Source organism: Perca flavescens, chromosome 6 (assembly GCF_004354835.1).
Source record: "Perca flavescens isolate YP-PL-M2 chromosome 6, PFLA_1.0, whole genome shotgun sequence".
Classification (NCBI taxonomy): Eukaryota; Metazoa; Chordata; class Actinopteri; order Perciformes; family Percidae; genus Perca; species Perca flavescens.
In genome coordinates, this window is record NC_041336.1 from 6865023 (window position 1) to 6879485 (window position 14463).

The 14463-nt window shown below is 42.8% G+C and overlaps 1 protein-coding gene across 1 annotated transcript; it reads right to left on the bottom strand.

Annotated features, from left to right (window-relative positions):
- Positions 1 to 1858: 1858 nt before the first annotated feature.
- Positions 1859 to 13563, bottom strand: nes (nestin). The gene is made up of 4 exons (XM_028581578.1): positions 12579 to 13563; positions 11269 to 11393; positions 6778 to 6845; positions 1859 to 5886 (listed from the first exon to the last, which is right to left on the bottom strand). The coding sequence occupies exons 1-4, from the start codon at positions 13410 to 13412 to the stop codon at positions 3038 to 3040; spliced, it is 3876 nt and encodes a 1291-aa protein (XP_028437379.1). The 5' UTR covers positions 13413 to 13563; the 3' UTR covers positions 1859 to 3037.
- Between the last annotated feature and the right edge of the window lie 900 nt (positions 13564 to 14463).

Consider the following 14463-nt stretch of genomic DNA (forward strand, 5'->3'; position numbering starts at 1 on the left):
TTTCTGATATAATGTGGATCTAAAGTGGGGGAACCAAGTACAGACCAATGACATCCGGAATAAATCAATGGAGACGGGTTGATGGAGGGTAGATGGCTATCAGAACAGGCACGCACACACGCACGCATGCATGCACGCACACACACAGCTAAAAGAGGTTTACTCTCCCAATGGACTTGTATAAACACAACTCCCCCCGTGTTAATTCAGTGGCCATTGGTCATAGCTGAACCAAAAACGAACTCTTGCAACATTTCCGCCTTAAATTTGGATTTTTCAGTTACGGGGTTTTATAGTGTTAAGTTGCCAAAGAATAAAATGATCTGTGCAGTAATCAAAAAAATACATCCCACCTCCTAGATGATTTAACCACAAGTTTATGCCAAATGTCTTCAGATTTGAGCACTGTGTCAGATTAACTTTAACTACGAGGAGGACGACTTACAATTGCTTTAGAAATCCTAATATAAAATGACTCCTGTTTCTGCTCTCCTAAAGGCATCAGTAGAGATCCTATCAGTTAGTGATTGTATAACTGTATAATGGACAGGCCTATTGATGGCCAGAGAATAGGAGCATGCCAGACAGCTGCCGTAATGCCATTCCAGCACTTAGACTTCTCACAGTGAATACGAGCTTCTGCAGTTTCCTTCTCTTCCTCTCGGAGTCTCTCATTGGGCGGCGAGGAGGCGAGCAGCCGCTCAAACAGCCATCATTGTTTGGAAAACCCACTAATGAATGCGTGGGCTGCAATGAAGAGGAGGTGAGGTCACACATTGTTCCCTCTTACAAACTTTTTCCTTGGCCGTCTCATGAGATGGCTGTTTGCTTGTTGAGGGCCCTGGTGCTGCTTTGTTAGCTTGCCTGTTTTGAGGTCAGTGAAGCTGGGATGTTGCCCAGTCCAGAAAAAATGCACACCAGAAAAACACACACACACACACACACACACACACACACAGCCTTCCTCAATTAAAACCTCAAAGGAAACCGAGTTGGATGTTGCTGCAAGGCAGCAAGCAGCGGGTTTCTTGACTTTGTGGTAATTCAGTTTTATTTATAGTTAATAGGTGTTCAGGACACTTTACAGATAGAGTAGGATGATAATAAGATAAGACCCAACAATTTTCCCCAAGAGCAAGCGTTTGGTGGCTAGGCAGTAACTGTATTCTTAGTGAAAGAAGAGGTTACCAGTCTGAGGAATGTCTCGACCAATCATCAGTGCTCAATTCCCTCTTTTCAATAACATACATTCAGAGTTTTCAACACCATATATACTGACAAAAGCCTCCTCCTGGCATAATCCATTCCATGATTGTATAATTTCCCCAACTAACACTTTATTTTAAGTGTTTTCTTGAAAGAGCTGCTCCATTTCAAACCCAGTAAATATTCATTGATTATTAATGGGCTATTTATTATTGGAAACTTAATTTTCCATATGTTTGATTGTAAGATAGCCTGCAGACACCTTTCACATCTTTTGCATGTTGAGCTGACATGCTGTGCACTGGCTAAAAGACTCTATTGGCGCTATAGGAATACATTAAATTAAGTTGAACACTTTCTATTTTCCGTAAATAGTATGAAATTAAATTGTTCATTCCAGGACAATTACAGTAGGTAGACGGACAAGAAAATGCTAAAGGTCTTCACCTCACTGAGTTGCCAACATTTGCTAAAGAAATGCTAATAAGATGGTCATAATTCAACAGAAATGTAAAAATGTATCGGTCATAAAACAGACATAAAATTAAATGTATTTGCTAATGTTTGTTCCACTTACTTTGGTAATGTCAGTGTGTGAGGTGCACTGTGCATGCAAACACGATAAATATTCAAACAAAAGACACGGAGCATATCATGAATCTACTGTTTATTTTGGACTGTAAAACTTTATAGATGGAAACAAGAATACAGACCAACCAAATACAACCCTAACAGTTTGCTTATCAAACCCGGTTTGTGTCATCTCTTAGAGAAACAACCAAGCCATTCATTCTACACGTGTAAAACATGCAGAGATAAGTCAATTGTTGTCCAGTAAAATAAGACCACTCACCAGCAGAAAAACTACAGCAGCTGTCTGTCTGATACACTGTGGAATAGCAGCTCTACAAGGAATCCTACCCTTCCGTTCTCATTGATTTCAATCAGTCGGTAAAATCAGATTAGACAGCAATCAATAAACTCTCTCACTTTCAAAGGACATTCTTCGTTCGGTCTTCATGCTGTTCCCTCATGCATACACCTTCTTCCATAACATGCACACAAAGACTGAAAGAGTGAGTTATAACGACTAGGATAGAAGAAAAAACTGTTAGTTAAATATGTCAGAAACTAGCATGGGCGAAGCCAGAGGTTGTAAACCTTCAGGGCTCAGTCCAAACTGGGTGCACGTTCCATTTACTGCAGCTATATGCACTGTTTTTCAAGCCATCTGGTAATAGAATGCCAAAAACTTAGTACATAATTTGGGAAAAACAAGTTGCCAAGGAAAAGTTGCCAAGGAAATGAATGCAGGGACTCCTGTAGAGTCTAAATCCTATTTTGTCTTCATCATTCTGACACCAGAACACAACAAATGTGAAGGATGACACATTTTTACTCCTGCCAATTAAAAAGAGGCAAATATTTACATAACATAGGTAGGTAGACGGCATTACTAACATTGAAACCTATTTTCAGAAAGAATGGTGATATTTCTCCAGTAACAGAACTTTTGCTCCATTGATTTGTTGATCCAGTCAGAGAGACTGAGGGGAAATGACACAAAGTTGAAGTTATTTTAAAAACCTATAAGATTTGGCGCTTTCGAGAAAACAAAGACAGAGAGAAGCCACAACCACGTTCTCCGCCCCTGGAAACAAGACTAGTGCTTGGTATCTTTAGAGATAGATTTGGCACATTGGTGGTTTGCGTCACAGAGGTCCGCACCAAGGCACGACTTTGGTTTTTATAGTAAATGCAGCAAACATCATTTTTCTCTGACTACCACCGATTAGATCTAATACTTTAACTCCCTTTGACCCACTACTTTTTATTCCGGTTCCTCCCCAGATGACCAGGATTCACCCTCAACGTCAGACTCGTCCGAATGGACTAACTCCCCCTCAACATTTCTACAAAACACCTGCTTCACCTCCGAATGCATCTGCTGCATCTGCTCGTGCTCTTTCTTTGCGGGCAGGACTTTCGATGAGTCAGTATCCACCCTGGAGTTCCAGTTAACCACATTTTCCGAATCCCCCCAAACCGAATTGTCAGCAAACCCTAGATTCTGATTGGTTTGCTCAGCTGCGTCATTACAGGCATCATTTGGTTGATAGGTGGCACCTGTCTCCAAGGAGGATGCCCAGAAGTCATCCTTTAAGCCAGAGCTGAAGAAACCATGGAGGCCGTTGTCTTTGCCATTCTCATTCAATTTTTCTGTTGAGTCCTTCGCCACAAAGATATCGTTTTCATCAGGTACACTGTCAGGGGAAATCTCGAGGGGCTCCTCTTTACCTGTCATAATTCCCTCATCGCAGCCTCCGTCATCGTGGAAATAAATTTCAACTGATTTAGGAACATTATCACATTCTACATTCTGATCTCTGATTTCTCCAAAGTCCTCACTTGGGTTCTCCAGGACTTCCCATTCAGCGGTTTGTGAAACTTCTTGAAGTTCTCGACAGTCCGCAACATCCTCAATAAGATGTTCTTGAGATTCACTGGTTGCTTCCTCAGGTGCAACCTCTTTCACCTCAGCGGTGGGCGCCACATCCTTCAGGTTTTCCTCATCTGCTATTACCTGCAACACAGAGTTCGGATCCTCTGAGTCGTTGGTTTCCTCCATGTCAGGCCTGCTGGTGAAGTCCGTAAAGCCAGAGAGATCTTCTGTTACATCAGCGTGTGTCACCATGGACACATTGTGTTCATCCTCTTCCTCTCTTTTCTCTTGAGCATCCTTAGCTTCTTGATCTTTATGCTGAACCTCATCATCTGCCGGAGTGTCTGCTTGAGGTATTACCATTGACAAATCGCTGAAATATTGGTTCCCGAAAGGTTGATCTATAGTTGTAGTTGAAGATGCAAGTTGGTGGTTTACTCCAACTTCAGGCTCTTCGCAGGAAGACATTCCAGCCTCTTCTTGCTCGTTCATTTCCTTCAGAGACGTACGTAGCATCTCCTCACTCTCTTTGACCTGCTGCTGTGCAAAGTGAGCGCTGTAGATGTCCGTGGCTAGGTTTTCTAATTCTTGTTCCACAAGTCTGTCTGTCTCCAACTCATCATAGTACACATTAGTGGGTACCATGGGTTTTGAGAGTTCTTCAGTTTCTTCATCCGAATGTCCATCGCTGACGTTTCTGATCATTTCTTGGACAACATCACTGTCTTCAATGTGAGTATATCCCAGATTATATTCCTCATCCAATGCCTCCGCTTCAACTTCTTCACACAGATCCTCCATAGTTCCAAATCTCGTTGACTTGCCTTCGCTCCACATTCCCGTCTCTCCGGTCTTCTTTTCCTGCTCCCCTTCGCTAGACTCGCTCTCATCCATGTGCGACGCCTGCGTGTTGGCGTCCGTCTCGTCACTCTTGTATCGAATCAGAGGACGAGGGTCGGCAAGAGTGTTATCCTGAGCGTAGCTTTCGCTCTCCAGCTCGGTTCTCCATGACACGGAAACATTTTGAGAATCTTCCTCTTCATCGTCTTCTCCGTTGTCAGGAAACGGTGCATGCTCATGGTCTTGCACAGCTTGCTGTCCATCATCATCTTCTTGTGTGTCCATCATTGAAGAGGCCACATTATGGTTTTGCTCTACATCAGCGACCAAATCCTGCCTAGTTTCTTTCTTGTCATGCTCTTGTTCTCTTGCTGATATGTCTTCCTCTGGTTCAGCGTGTCGTTTTTCTTTATCCTTTTCTATGCCTTCATCTGTCTTTCCATCAACCCTCCTTTCTATTACACTATCCCACGTATCCATCTCTTCTCCATCCGGGTACAACTTCTCTTCAACATCCGTCTCATTTGTTCCTACTATAGAACTTCTTATTTCTTGCCTCATCTCGACTGCATCCTCCTTCAAGATGTTTTCATCTCGGTTGAAGTCTGCCACTTTGTTGAACAAGCTTTCTTCAGGCTCACATTCAGACGCTGGACTACTCGTCCTTGATTCAAAGTTTGGTTCAATTACCGCCTCACTTTCAGCGACTGACGTTTCCTCTTGCACATGCTCTACTGCTTTGCCTCTCCACTCTTTCTCTACCCATGCATCAATTGGAGCGTGCTGCTCTTCTTTTTCAGCAGGTATTTCAAAAGGCACATCGTTATCCGATTCATCCGAGAAACCACAGGTCTCCTCTCTCATTCGGACATGGTATGGTAAAAGGTTGGGTGTGGTCAACTGATGCTGACTGACTTCATCATTCAAGGATGGCTCATTGCTGAGGCCAGACTCAACCTGACAACTGACAACTGCCTCTATGATGCATCTTTCCTCGGGAGCTTCCACACCAACATTGTTCCGGTTCTCTTCATTTTCTTTGTCCCCTGATGTTGTTCCAACCTCCTGCTCATTGGGAGGAGATAGAGGCTCAGCATAGGTGACTTTCTCATGAACCTCTTGTGGTCTGAAATTTTCAACGGCTCCATTCTGCAGTATTTTGGGATAAGAGGGTTTCCGTATTGCTGACTTTGTTGCATATTCATATGCAGGTTTCATGGAAATCTTTGGAGTTTCAGTGATGGTTACAGGTTTTCTACTCCACATTGGTGTTGCAGTAATCACCGTTGGCCCTCTTCCTGTTATGCCACGGACAGATGAGAGGGAAGTGGTCTTGTGGCTAGCGCACAGCTGGGTCTGGTAATTCTTTTGAATCCCCCGAGGGCTGAAAACTGCATCTGTGGAGGATGAGAGCAGAGCTCATGAATACACAATGAAGCTACTGTAATAATAATGACATGCATTGATGTTTTCTTGAGTTGAAACCAATTTCTATTCTATTTCTATATCTAAAATTCTGCCACATATACTGTATACTAAGATATTTGACACTTTCACCCAGCTTTAACTAGTATTTGTGACATAGATACTTTGGAGAACCTGTCTCCCCAGAGCATTATTAAAATGTATGTTCTCAATGGAGGTTGGACACTAATGGGAAGATATTGATCTTCATTTCCTTTCAATTTTGTCTAAGTTACCGGAAAGCAAAGCCATATGGCTCAATAACCTCTGGGGACTGTCTTAGGTGTCTTGCATTACAGGACCCAAAGTGCCTACCTCAGCTCCCTTAGTCAAGCCCCCCCAACCCACACACCCAGTTACACTAATGCGATTACAAGCTGCATCAAAGATGTCCCCCAATCTGAGGGGCTTTTAGTTGGACTGAATGAAACTCTACGCTTACAAAGTCAGTGGACATAAAGGGGGATTTCTGCAACATGTTTAGGTTCTAAACACTGCAGGAGTGAAGTCACTGACATGGTGCTGATGAATTAATATTAGGCCTGCAACCAACAATTATGTTCATTGTTGATTAATCTGTCTAGTTTTTCGATTTATCAATTAGTTGTTTGGTCTATATAATGTCAGAAAATAGTGAAAATGTCAATCAGTGTTTCCTAAAAGGCAAATATATTCAGTTTACTGTCACACAGGAGTGAAGAAACTAGAAAATATTCACATTTCAGAAGCTGGAATCAGAATTTTTTACGGACTTTTTAATTTAATAGCTGACAACTTGTCGATAAGTCTTTGCAGCTCTAACCAATATTGTTTACTTTAATTACCTGTGATAGTTCTTGGCTGATTTAACAAAGGGATCTCTCCCCCAAGGCTTTCACCGTCCAGCAAAGCTCTATAGAGACAGACAACAAGAGAAGCAGGTTACACTTTAAAGTATGCAGCTCTTAGACACAACATGCAAGATATTGTGATGTTTGCAATTTGGATGAGCCATAAATGGGTGAATGCCGACAAGATGCTGCACACAGAGTGATGGGTGGGAAGGGGAGCGAAGGGTGACATTTGCTTTTGCTCTTGAGCTGCAGGAACGGACTAAAGTCTGTTGTTATGGAAATGAAGGAAAGGGCTTGCCATTGAGGAGCCATCTGCACCGCACAAACCTCTGCCATCAATTCCCTCCCCCCACCCCTACACACACACACACACACACACACACACACACACACACGGGACACTAATGCTTACCTACACACATAATGGTAGCAGATATTATGAGCAGCCCATGCAGCACTAATACCTCTGTCTCCATTCACACATGTGGTCCACACCCGCCTCCATTCCAACACATAATATAATTAGCTGTGTGTCTGGCAGTTTAATGCATCTTTTTGCTTGCATGTCCTTATCATGTGAGAAACATATCAAGGTATAACAACAGTCTCATGTGCAGTGAATGACATTGAAATTTGTCTTCTGCGTTTCCCTCCCCCCTCCTGCTCCCCTCTGCTGTTATACTAGACTCCCACAGCTCATGAACCGGTAGCTTCTCCCTGAAGAGTGAGGGTCAATATTTTGAGTAGGTGGGGTGGGGGGGAGAAAGAGAAAGGAGACACCACTATAGAGCTCCATAATGGATACGTTGCTCTGTCCAAGTTGACCTTTAGTCCAGACGGCTGCGCTCGCTGTGGCTGGCCCTTTATTTGTGTATGAGTGTCGCTCTACGCTGTTACTGAGCAGCGTTGGAATGACATGAACTAATCCTCCATATCAGAGCTGACGTTGTGATGATGGCTCAGCTGGATGTTGAATGTCGGAAGTTGCAACTCCTGTTTGTATCCGGATACACTAGAAACTATGGTTACCAATCGGGCTGCAACAAATTTTTCTTCTTGATTAATTATTGTTTAGTCTGTAAAATCTGAGGAAATTGTACAAAAATCACGATATTCTAAAGCTCGAGTTCCCGTCTTCAAATTGCTTGGTTTGTTCTATCAACAGTCCAAAACCCAAAGATGTTCAGTTTATTATCCCATAAGACTCGCATAAGACAAAAGCTGCAAATCCTCCCATTTGAGAAGCTGGAAAAGGCACTTTTGGGGCATTTTTGCTTGGAAAATTACAAAATGATCAATTGATTATCAAATACAAAGGAAGAGATGGTGAATATTTCTTGAAAAAGTCTGAGTATGTAGAGTAATGAGTTCTCTTCCCAAATATGAGCAACAATATGGAGCTAAGCACTACATATACTTATGTGACCATAACACAAGTTAATCATTATCCTCATAGTAATTATTAAAAACAAAAGCTGTAGGAAAACTCATTTAGCCAGCTCCCATGACGTGTGTGAGGCAGCTTTTAACAAACATCAAAAATATGTTTTTACAATAAATGCAACATTCATCACGCATATCTGTCCGACATCAAACAGGCTCCTTAGAGATCATCCAGCCTGGTGAAGTTTAAACGCTTTTACATCTCAGCGTGAAGCCAAAGTTCCTCCTGTTTCACAGCGATGTGACTGACACTTCATAAAAGCCACCTTTTTATCGTGAATAGTCAACACAAATGCTGACTTTTAAAACGGTTCTCTATCGATACTCCATCTGCTGTTTCATTTAAAATGACAATGATCAAAACAATAGCCAGATCATAATGGCTTATTTTTCAACCATTGATCAAAAAAATCTTTAAAAAGAAGAACAGGATACAAAGCTGACATGTTAGTACAGTCAGCCCTGAGTAAATCAAACGAAGAACCTGCTTACATTTTTCCCTCGCGATGAAAAAAAAGTGTAAAGAGAAAGATGCTTTTCACTGTGGATGGATAGACAGGCGTTACATTTACACCTATGATACTTTCCCATGACTTTAAAGGCAACAGATGTCGCAAGCATGCTGTGATACAGTAAATTTAGTTTGCAGAAACAGAAAAGCAGACCTGCTGAAGTAACTACCCTACGAGAGAGACAAATGATCCATATCATGTTTCCTGTTATGGTGGGCGCAGGTGCTTTATTTCTTTCTTGTAGGACAACTTTTGGCCTCTTGATTTTAAAAACCATGCTGCATGTGGTAATGATGCTGTGTGTGTCACAAAGGCTGCGACTTTGTGCTCTTTGGGACCCATTGTTTCTTCAGCTGTGCAGAAAAGTCTGAAACTGAGGCTACTCATGATGCAGAGAATAAATGCAACATAGACTGATTCTGCTTTTGTATGAAATAGCTTTAATGCTTTTAGAAGTGCAGTATTTTGAGGAGGAAGTTTATCATGCAGCAGGACAATGACCCAAAGCACAGTGCCAACAAAACTCAGGATTTCATCAGGGGGAAAAAGTGGAAGGTTTAGACTGGCCAAGTCAATCACCTGACCTTAACCCAATAGAGCATGCATTTCACCTCCTGAAGTGGAGAGTGAAGGGAGAAACCCCTCCGAAACAAACAAGAACTGAAAGAAGCTGCGGTAAAAGCCTGGAATAGCATCACAAATGAAGAATGCAACAGTTTGGTGATGTCGATGGGTTGCAGGCTTGAGGCAGTTATTGCAAGCAAGGGTTATGTCACCAAATATTAAATGTTATTTACTTTAAGATTATTTGTTCCAATACTTTTGCTCACCTAAAAATGCAGTGGTCTAATACAAATGGTGATATGTCCTAATGTGTTTAACACATCTAGATGTAAATATCAGGAAATAAAAGCTCTTGTCTCATACTCATCTTTTGATCTTAAACCCAAATGTCTTCAGTGAACATCAAAAACAAAGGAATTTGCCTTGCCGTTCCAATATTTTTGGAGGGGACTGTATATGTAAGGAGATAACATGGGCACAGGCTAATTATTGCTAACTAAAATGCTACTAAAAATTAGTAATTAAACTTAAACTGCTAATGTAAGTCTAAACTGCCTGCGAGCTTATTCTGTACTATACGCCAATTCCTCTACTATGCAACAGTAAGTCGCGTGGTTATCACACAATCGTTAGCCTATTTTTACAAAAACAGCTGCTACGGAGCCATAATGTGAGGTACAAGGTAATGGAGCCTTTTATACATTGTTGTGTTTCTTTAGAAATAAAGAATGGACAAATAGAGTCTTTAAACGCTTCAGATGTAAAGTTATTCGCTGTCAAAGTGACGTCAAAATGAATGGCAGTCAATGGAATGCTAATGGAGGGTGATGGGTTGTTAGCATCAAAATGGCGCCAAAGGAGCTATGGGTTGTTGACAGACGCTTACCCCCCTTGTCTGCATTTTGTTCCTGACTTAAAGTATCTTCCTAGTATACAGTAGTTTATTCCAGTGTTTTGTCTCTTAAGTGTTTCTGGATTTCCTTTTGTTGCCTGCCTGTTTTTGGATTCAGCTTTATGTTTTATTAAAGCACACTTTTTGTTCTGACAACCTGCCTGACAGGTCTCCTGCTTTGGAGTCCTCCTTTTGATATCTCAAACTGTGACAGTGTGACTGTGTTAATGGGTGTAGTTATCCACACACAGAGACAGGCTAACTGTTTCCACAATGTCCTGTTTTTATGCTAAGCTAGGCTCAATATGTCACATCTCCAGCTCCGTACTTAATACACAGACATATGTAATTATAAATGCAGAAGGGGGGCAGAGATGGTGACTGCTTTGCTCAGGGACTTTGCACTATACCTATACCTATCCCCCCCCTACCCTACTCTCACCCAATGCATGCTGGGATAGGCTACAGCTCCCTTAACCATAACCCTGCACAGGATAATCAGATATGTGTTGCTGGTTTTTATCTCTATCCTTGGTTTCTGCCAAGCATTTTGTAGTCTATATGGAAGACGTTTCACTTTTGGGATTGTTCAGGTGCCTCTGGAAATTCCGCCGGATGTCCCTCATTTTCGGCCAGATGTCCGTCACCTTTGTTTTTTGTGTTGGCATTTAAAACTCTGGTGGGTTTCTGAGGACTATGGTTAACTGCTCCTCAGATCTCTGCAGAGTATATCCAGACAGCTAGCTAGACTATCTGTCCAATATGAGCTCTGCTGGGATAGGCTCCAGCCCCCTTAACCATGCACAGGATAATCGGGTATGTGTTGATGGTTTATATCTCTCTCCTTGGTTTTCTGCCAAGCATTTTGTGACTAACTCATGTATAGTGGATGCTCTAGAACAAGGGTCTCCAACAAGTAGCTCGCAGGTTTCCAGTAGCTCGCCAGTAGGTTGACAAACTGAGACACAAAATTAACACAATCGAAAGTTTTTTTTAAGTAGCCCTCAGATGAAGAAAGGTTGGAGACCTCTGCTCTAGAATATACATTATCATGCCAGCAGCTGACGCTACCTGTACGCCGCCACCTCCAGGCCCAGAGACATCTTCTGCTGCAGCAGGCCTCGGTTCTCCAGAACAACATGATCAATCCGCTGGCCCAGCTCCTCTTTCTCCGCCTCCAGGCCCTCCAAGTGCTCCTGCCAAAACAGGAAGTGAACCAGGAAAAGGAAGCGGTTAAAAAAAGGTTTGAATGCATTCTCATAGCGAAGTATATTGGGTATAAATAAACACTCATTGTGTGAGTCATATTCTGAGGGTCCGTTGAGAGAGTACGGCCTTTAGTTTAACTGCACTGATCTAAAGAACGGTTTTACTGAAAATGACCGTGATGCTGTTAAAATACCTATATACAAGTTAACACTTTAGGTTTGACTTGTCACACTGGTTTGTTAAATACTAGAGTTAGATAATTCAAGATTTTTCTCAGGATTTTATTTTAACAAAATGAATTGTAGGCAAATGACTGAAAACTATTCGTTTATTGAACTGCAAAACAACCGATGTGTCCTCTTATCTAAAGTGCAACCGAAATTGTATTTTATTTAAAAAGATTTCTTTTTATAAAGATTTCTTTTTAAATACCTAAATAGAAAAAAAATTCAAATAAATGAACTAAGAAGACGTAGTGATGTCTGAAGTCAAGTGAGATCTAAAGTACATTATAAAAATTGCAAGTATAAAATATTTTTTTTTTTTGAAAAATAATTCCAGAAGGCAGCATTGTCCTTTTTAAAAGTCTTAAATTTGGTGTGCTTCACCCCTCAGACCTTGCTTTGACCCAGAACTAATCGCAACAGCCCCGGCCTATAAATAGGTAGTCCCCCATCCCTTTCAGACCCCAATGTTTTCATTCCATCAGAATATTGAATTATGTACTGAGGGAGGAAAGCTCCTTTTAAAGCCTTCCGTGGGACATCTGGCTACTAAGGGCATGGATATTTGCCAGGAAATGAGATATAAAAGTATAAATAATGTTGGCATGAAAGTTCTTGTAAGACTTGACCACATGCAATACTATTTGTGTCATTTAGAAGAGCTCTTTATTGTCATTGTTGTTAACAATGAAACACAGTTGAGCAGCTCTCAATATGACATCACAGACAAACAGAAATATAATATATATATATATATATATATATATATAATAACGACAAAATAGAAATTTGTCTTGATTATCAGCTGGCCCCACCGGAGAATTTTTTTTTTTTGGGCCGTAACAGCCCAAATTTGGTGGCCTCTGGCACATTCTGATGCCACTATTCCATCATATACACTGATCTTTGTCGGCTACGCCCTTGGATCTGTGGCTCTTCTGCTCTCACCTGGAGTTGCTGGATCTCCTGGCTGTATCTGTCTCCCTGCCGGGCTGCCGTCTCCTCCAGATGCAGCCTGTCGTCCTGTGCTGAGGCCATCTCCTTCTCCAGGGCTCGGAGCTTCAGCTGGCTCTCGCTCTTCTCCTGATTCGCTTGGGCTAAACGGCTCCTGGCCTGGTTAAGTGACTCCTCCAGGCGCTCTAGCTGCCCCTGATGGGCCTCTGCTGCCTCCTGCCATGCCCTGCTGGCCCTCTGCGAGTACTCCTGTTCTACCTCTAGGAGGTTTGGTGCCTGCTTGCCCCTTTGAGCCAATGTGGGTGGCATTGTGGCTCTGGAATGGGTCAATTGGGTGGCCTCCAAGTGGGCGACGTCCTCCTGATGGGTTTGAATAAGGTGCCTCATCTCCTTCTCCAGCTGATTGACCTTCTCACTCAGCCAGACCTGAGCCCTCTGCTCCTCCTCCAGCTCCTTCCTGCTTTGCTCCATCTTCTTCTTGGCCTCCGCCTGAGCCTGAGCCTCCCTCCGCCTCAGCATGTCCAGGGTTCGGAGCTCCTCGGTCACCCTGCGGACCTCCAGCTCCGTGTGGACCTTGTCCCTCCAGGCTGCGTCCACCTCCTCCCTCACCCACCGCAGCTCTTCCTCCAGGCCCTGCCTACGCGCCGAGGCTCCGTGGCCGCTGCGTCGCAGGGCTTGGATCTCTTTTGCGAGCGCCGCGTTCTCCTCCTCCAGGAGTTTGACCCGGCTCAGGTAGGACCCCAGGCGTCGGTTCAGGTCCAGCATCTGGTGCTTCTCCTCGCCCAGGCGGCTGTGGTGGAAGGTTTGGTGCACGCTGTGGAGCTCCATGTTGTTTTTAGGAAGTAGAAGTTTGGCAAACGGAGGCCTCACTCAGAGGGACACTAATGATGATTTGTCCAGGCCAGAGTCTCTATGTGTGTGTCTGGGGTGCTTTTTTTGTGTGAGTGAGGCTCCTGTGAGGCTCTGCTTGTGTGACCGCCAGCAAGAGGCTTCCCTTTCATAAAGAAGGGGACGGACACATGGGCAGGAAGGGAGGAGGGATGGAGAGGGAGGAGACTGAGGGCAGACAAGAGGGAAGGATGGAGAGGGAGAGGGAGAGAGGAAAGAATGGAGGGCTGGAAGAGATGGGAAAGGGCACAGAGAGGCAATGATGTCATTCCCTAGGTTAACTCTTTCACCACTGGCACATTTCCAGCCAAGAAATAACCTCTGAAAGAGACACAAATAGATAGAAAGATGCTGAGCATGTAATCACAAGAAAAAACAGTTTGATCCAGTCAGGGATCTGTTGTCATCACTCTTCCCCCTACTCTAATCTCCTCATCATCTATCTCATGTTATTTTTTTAGTAAAGCGATAGAAGCAATAGAACCAAAATATACATGAGAGGTCAAGATGCATTGGTATAATCAGCAGAGGGGATGGGGGTGCTTTTTCCGAAGTTTTTGTGCCTTTTTTCAGTGTTTTTGCCGCATTTTTTTAAGTTGCTTTTTTTTGTTTTGTTTTTGTCACATTTTTTAAGTTTTTTTTTTTTTATGCTTTTTGAAGTTTCTGTCTCTTTTTGTTCTCAGAGTTTTGTTGATGTTTTTGTTGCTTTCTTAAAATACATGCAGACATGTCCCGGGACCTCCATTGGGGATCTCACCCCCCTAATAATAATCCCAAAGTTACGCCCTTGTTGAGATGTATAAATTCCGAATTAAAATTGGGACGTGCTTGAGCTTCAGTCAAAGGCAGTGGACAACATGAACGATTTGGTTTGGTAAAAGACAGATGTATTTTGATCCTAAACTCGGGATATAAACTCTTATTTGTTAGGACTTTAGCAACAGGGAATGGAGAACATTGATGAAATACAATTAGAACAAATCGGCTCTTC

Coding starts and splice junctions, on each gene's coding strand:
- nes (XM_028581578.1), bottom strand. CDS start 13,412: ATGGAGCTCCACAGCGTGCACCAAACCTTCCACCACAGCCGCCTGGGC. Junction 11,394..12,578: donor AGGAGATCCAGCAACTCCAG/GTGAGAGCAGAA, acceptor CTGTTTTGGCAG/GAGCACTTGGAGGGCCTGGA. Junction 6,846..11,268: donor CTGGAGGTGGCGGCGTACAG/GTAGCGTCAGCT, acceptor CTGTCTCTATAG/AGCTTTGCTGGACGGTGAAA.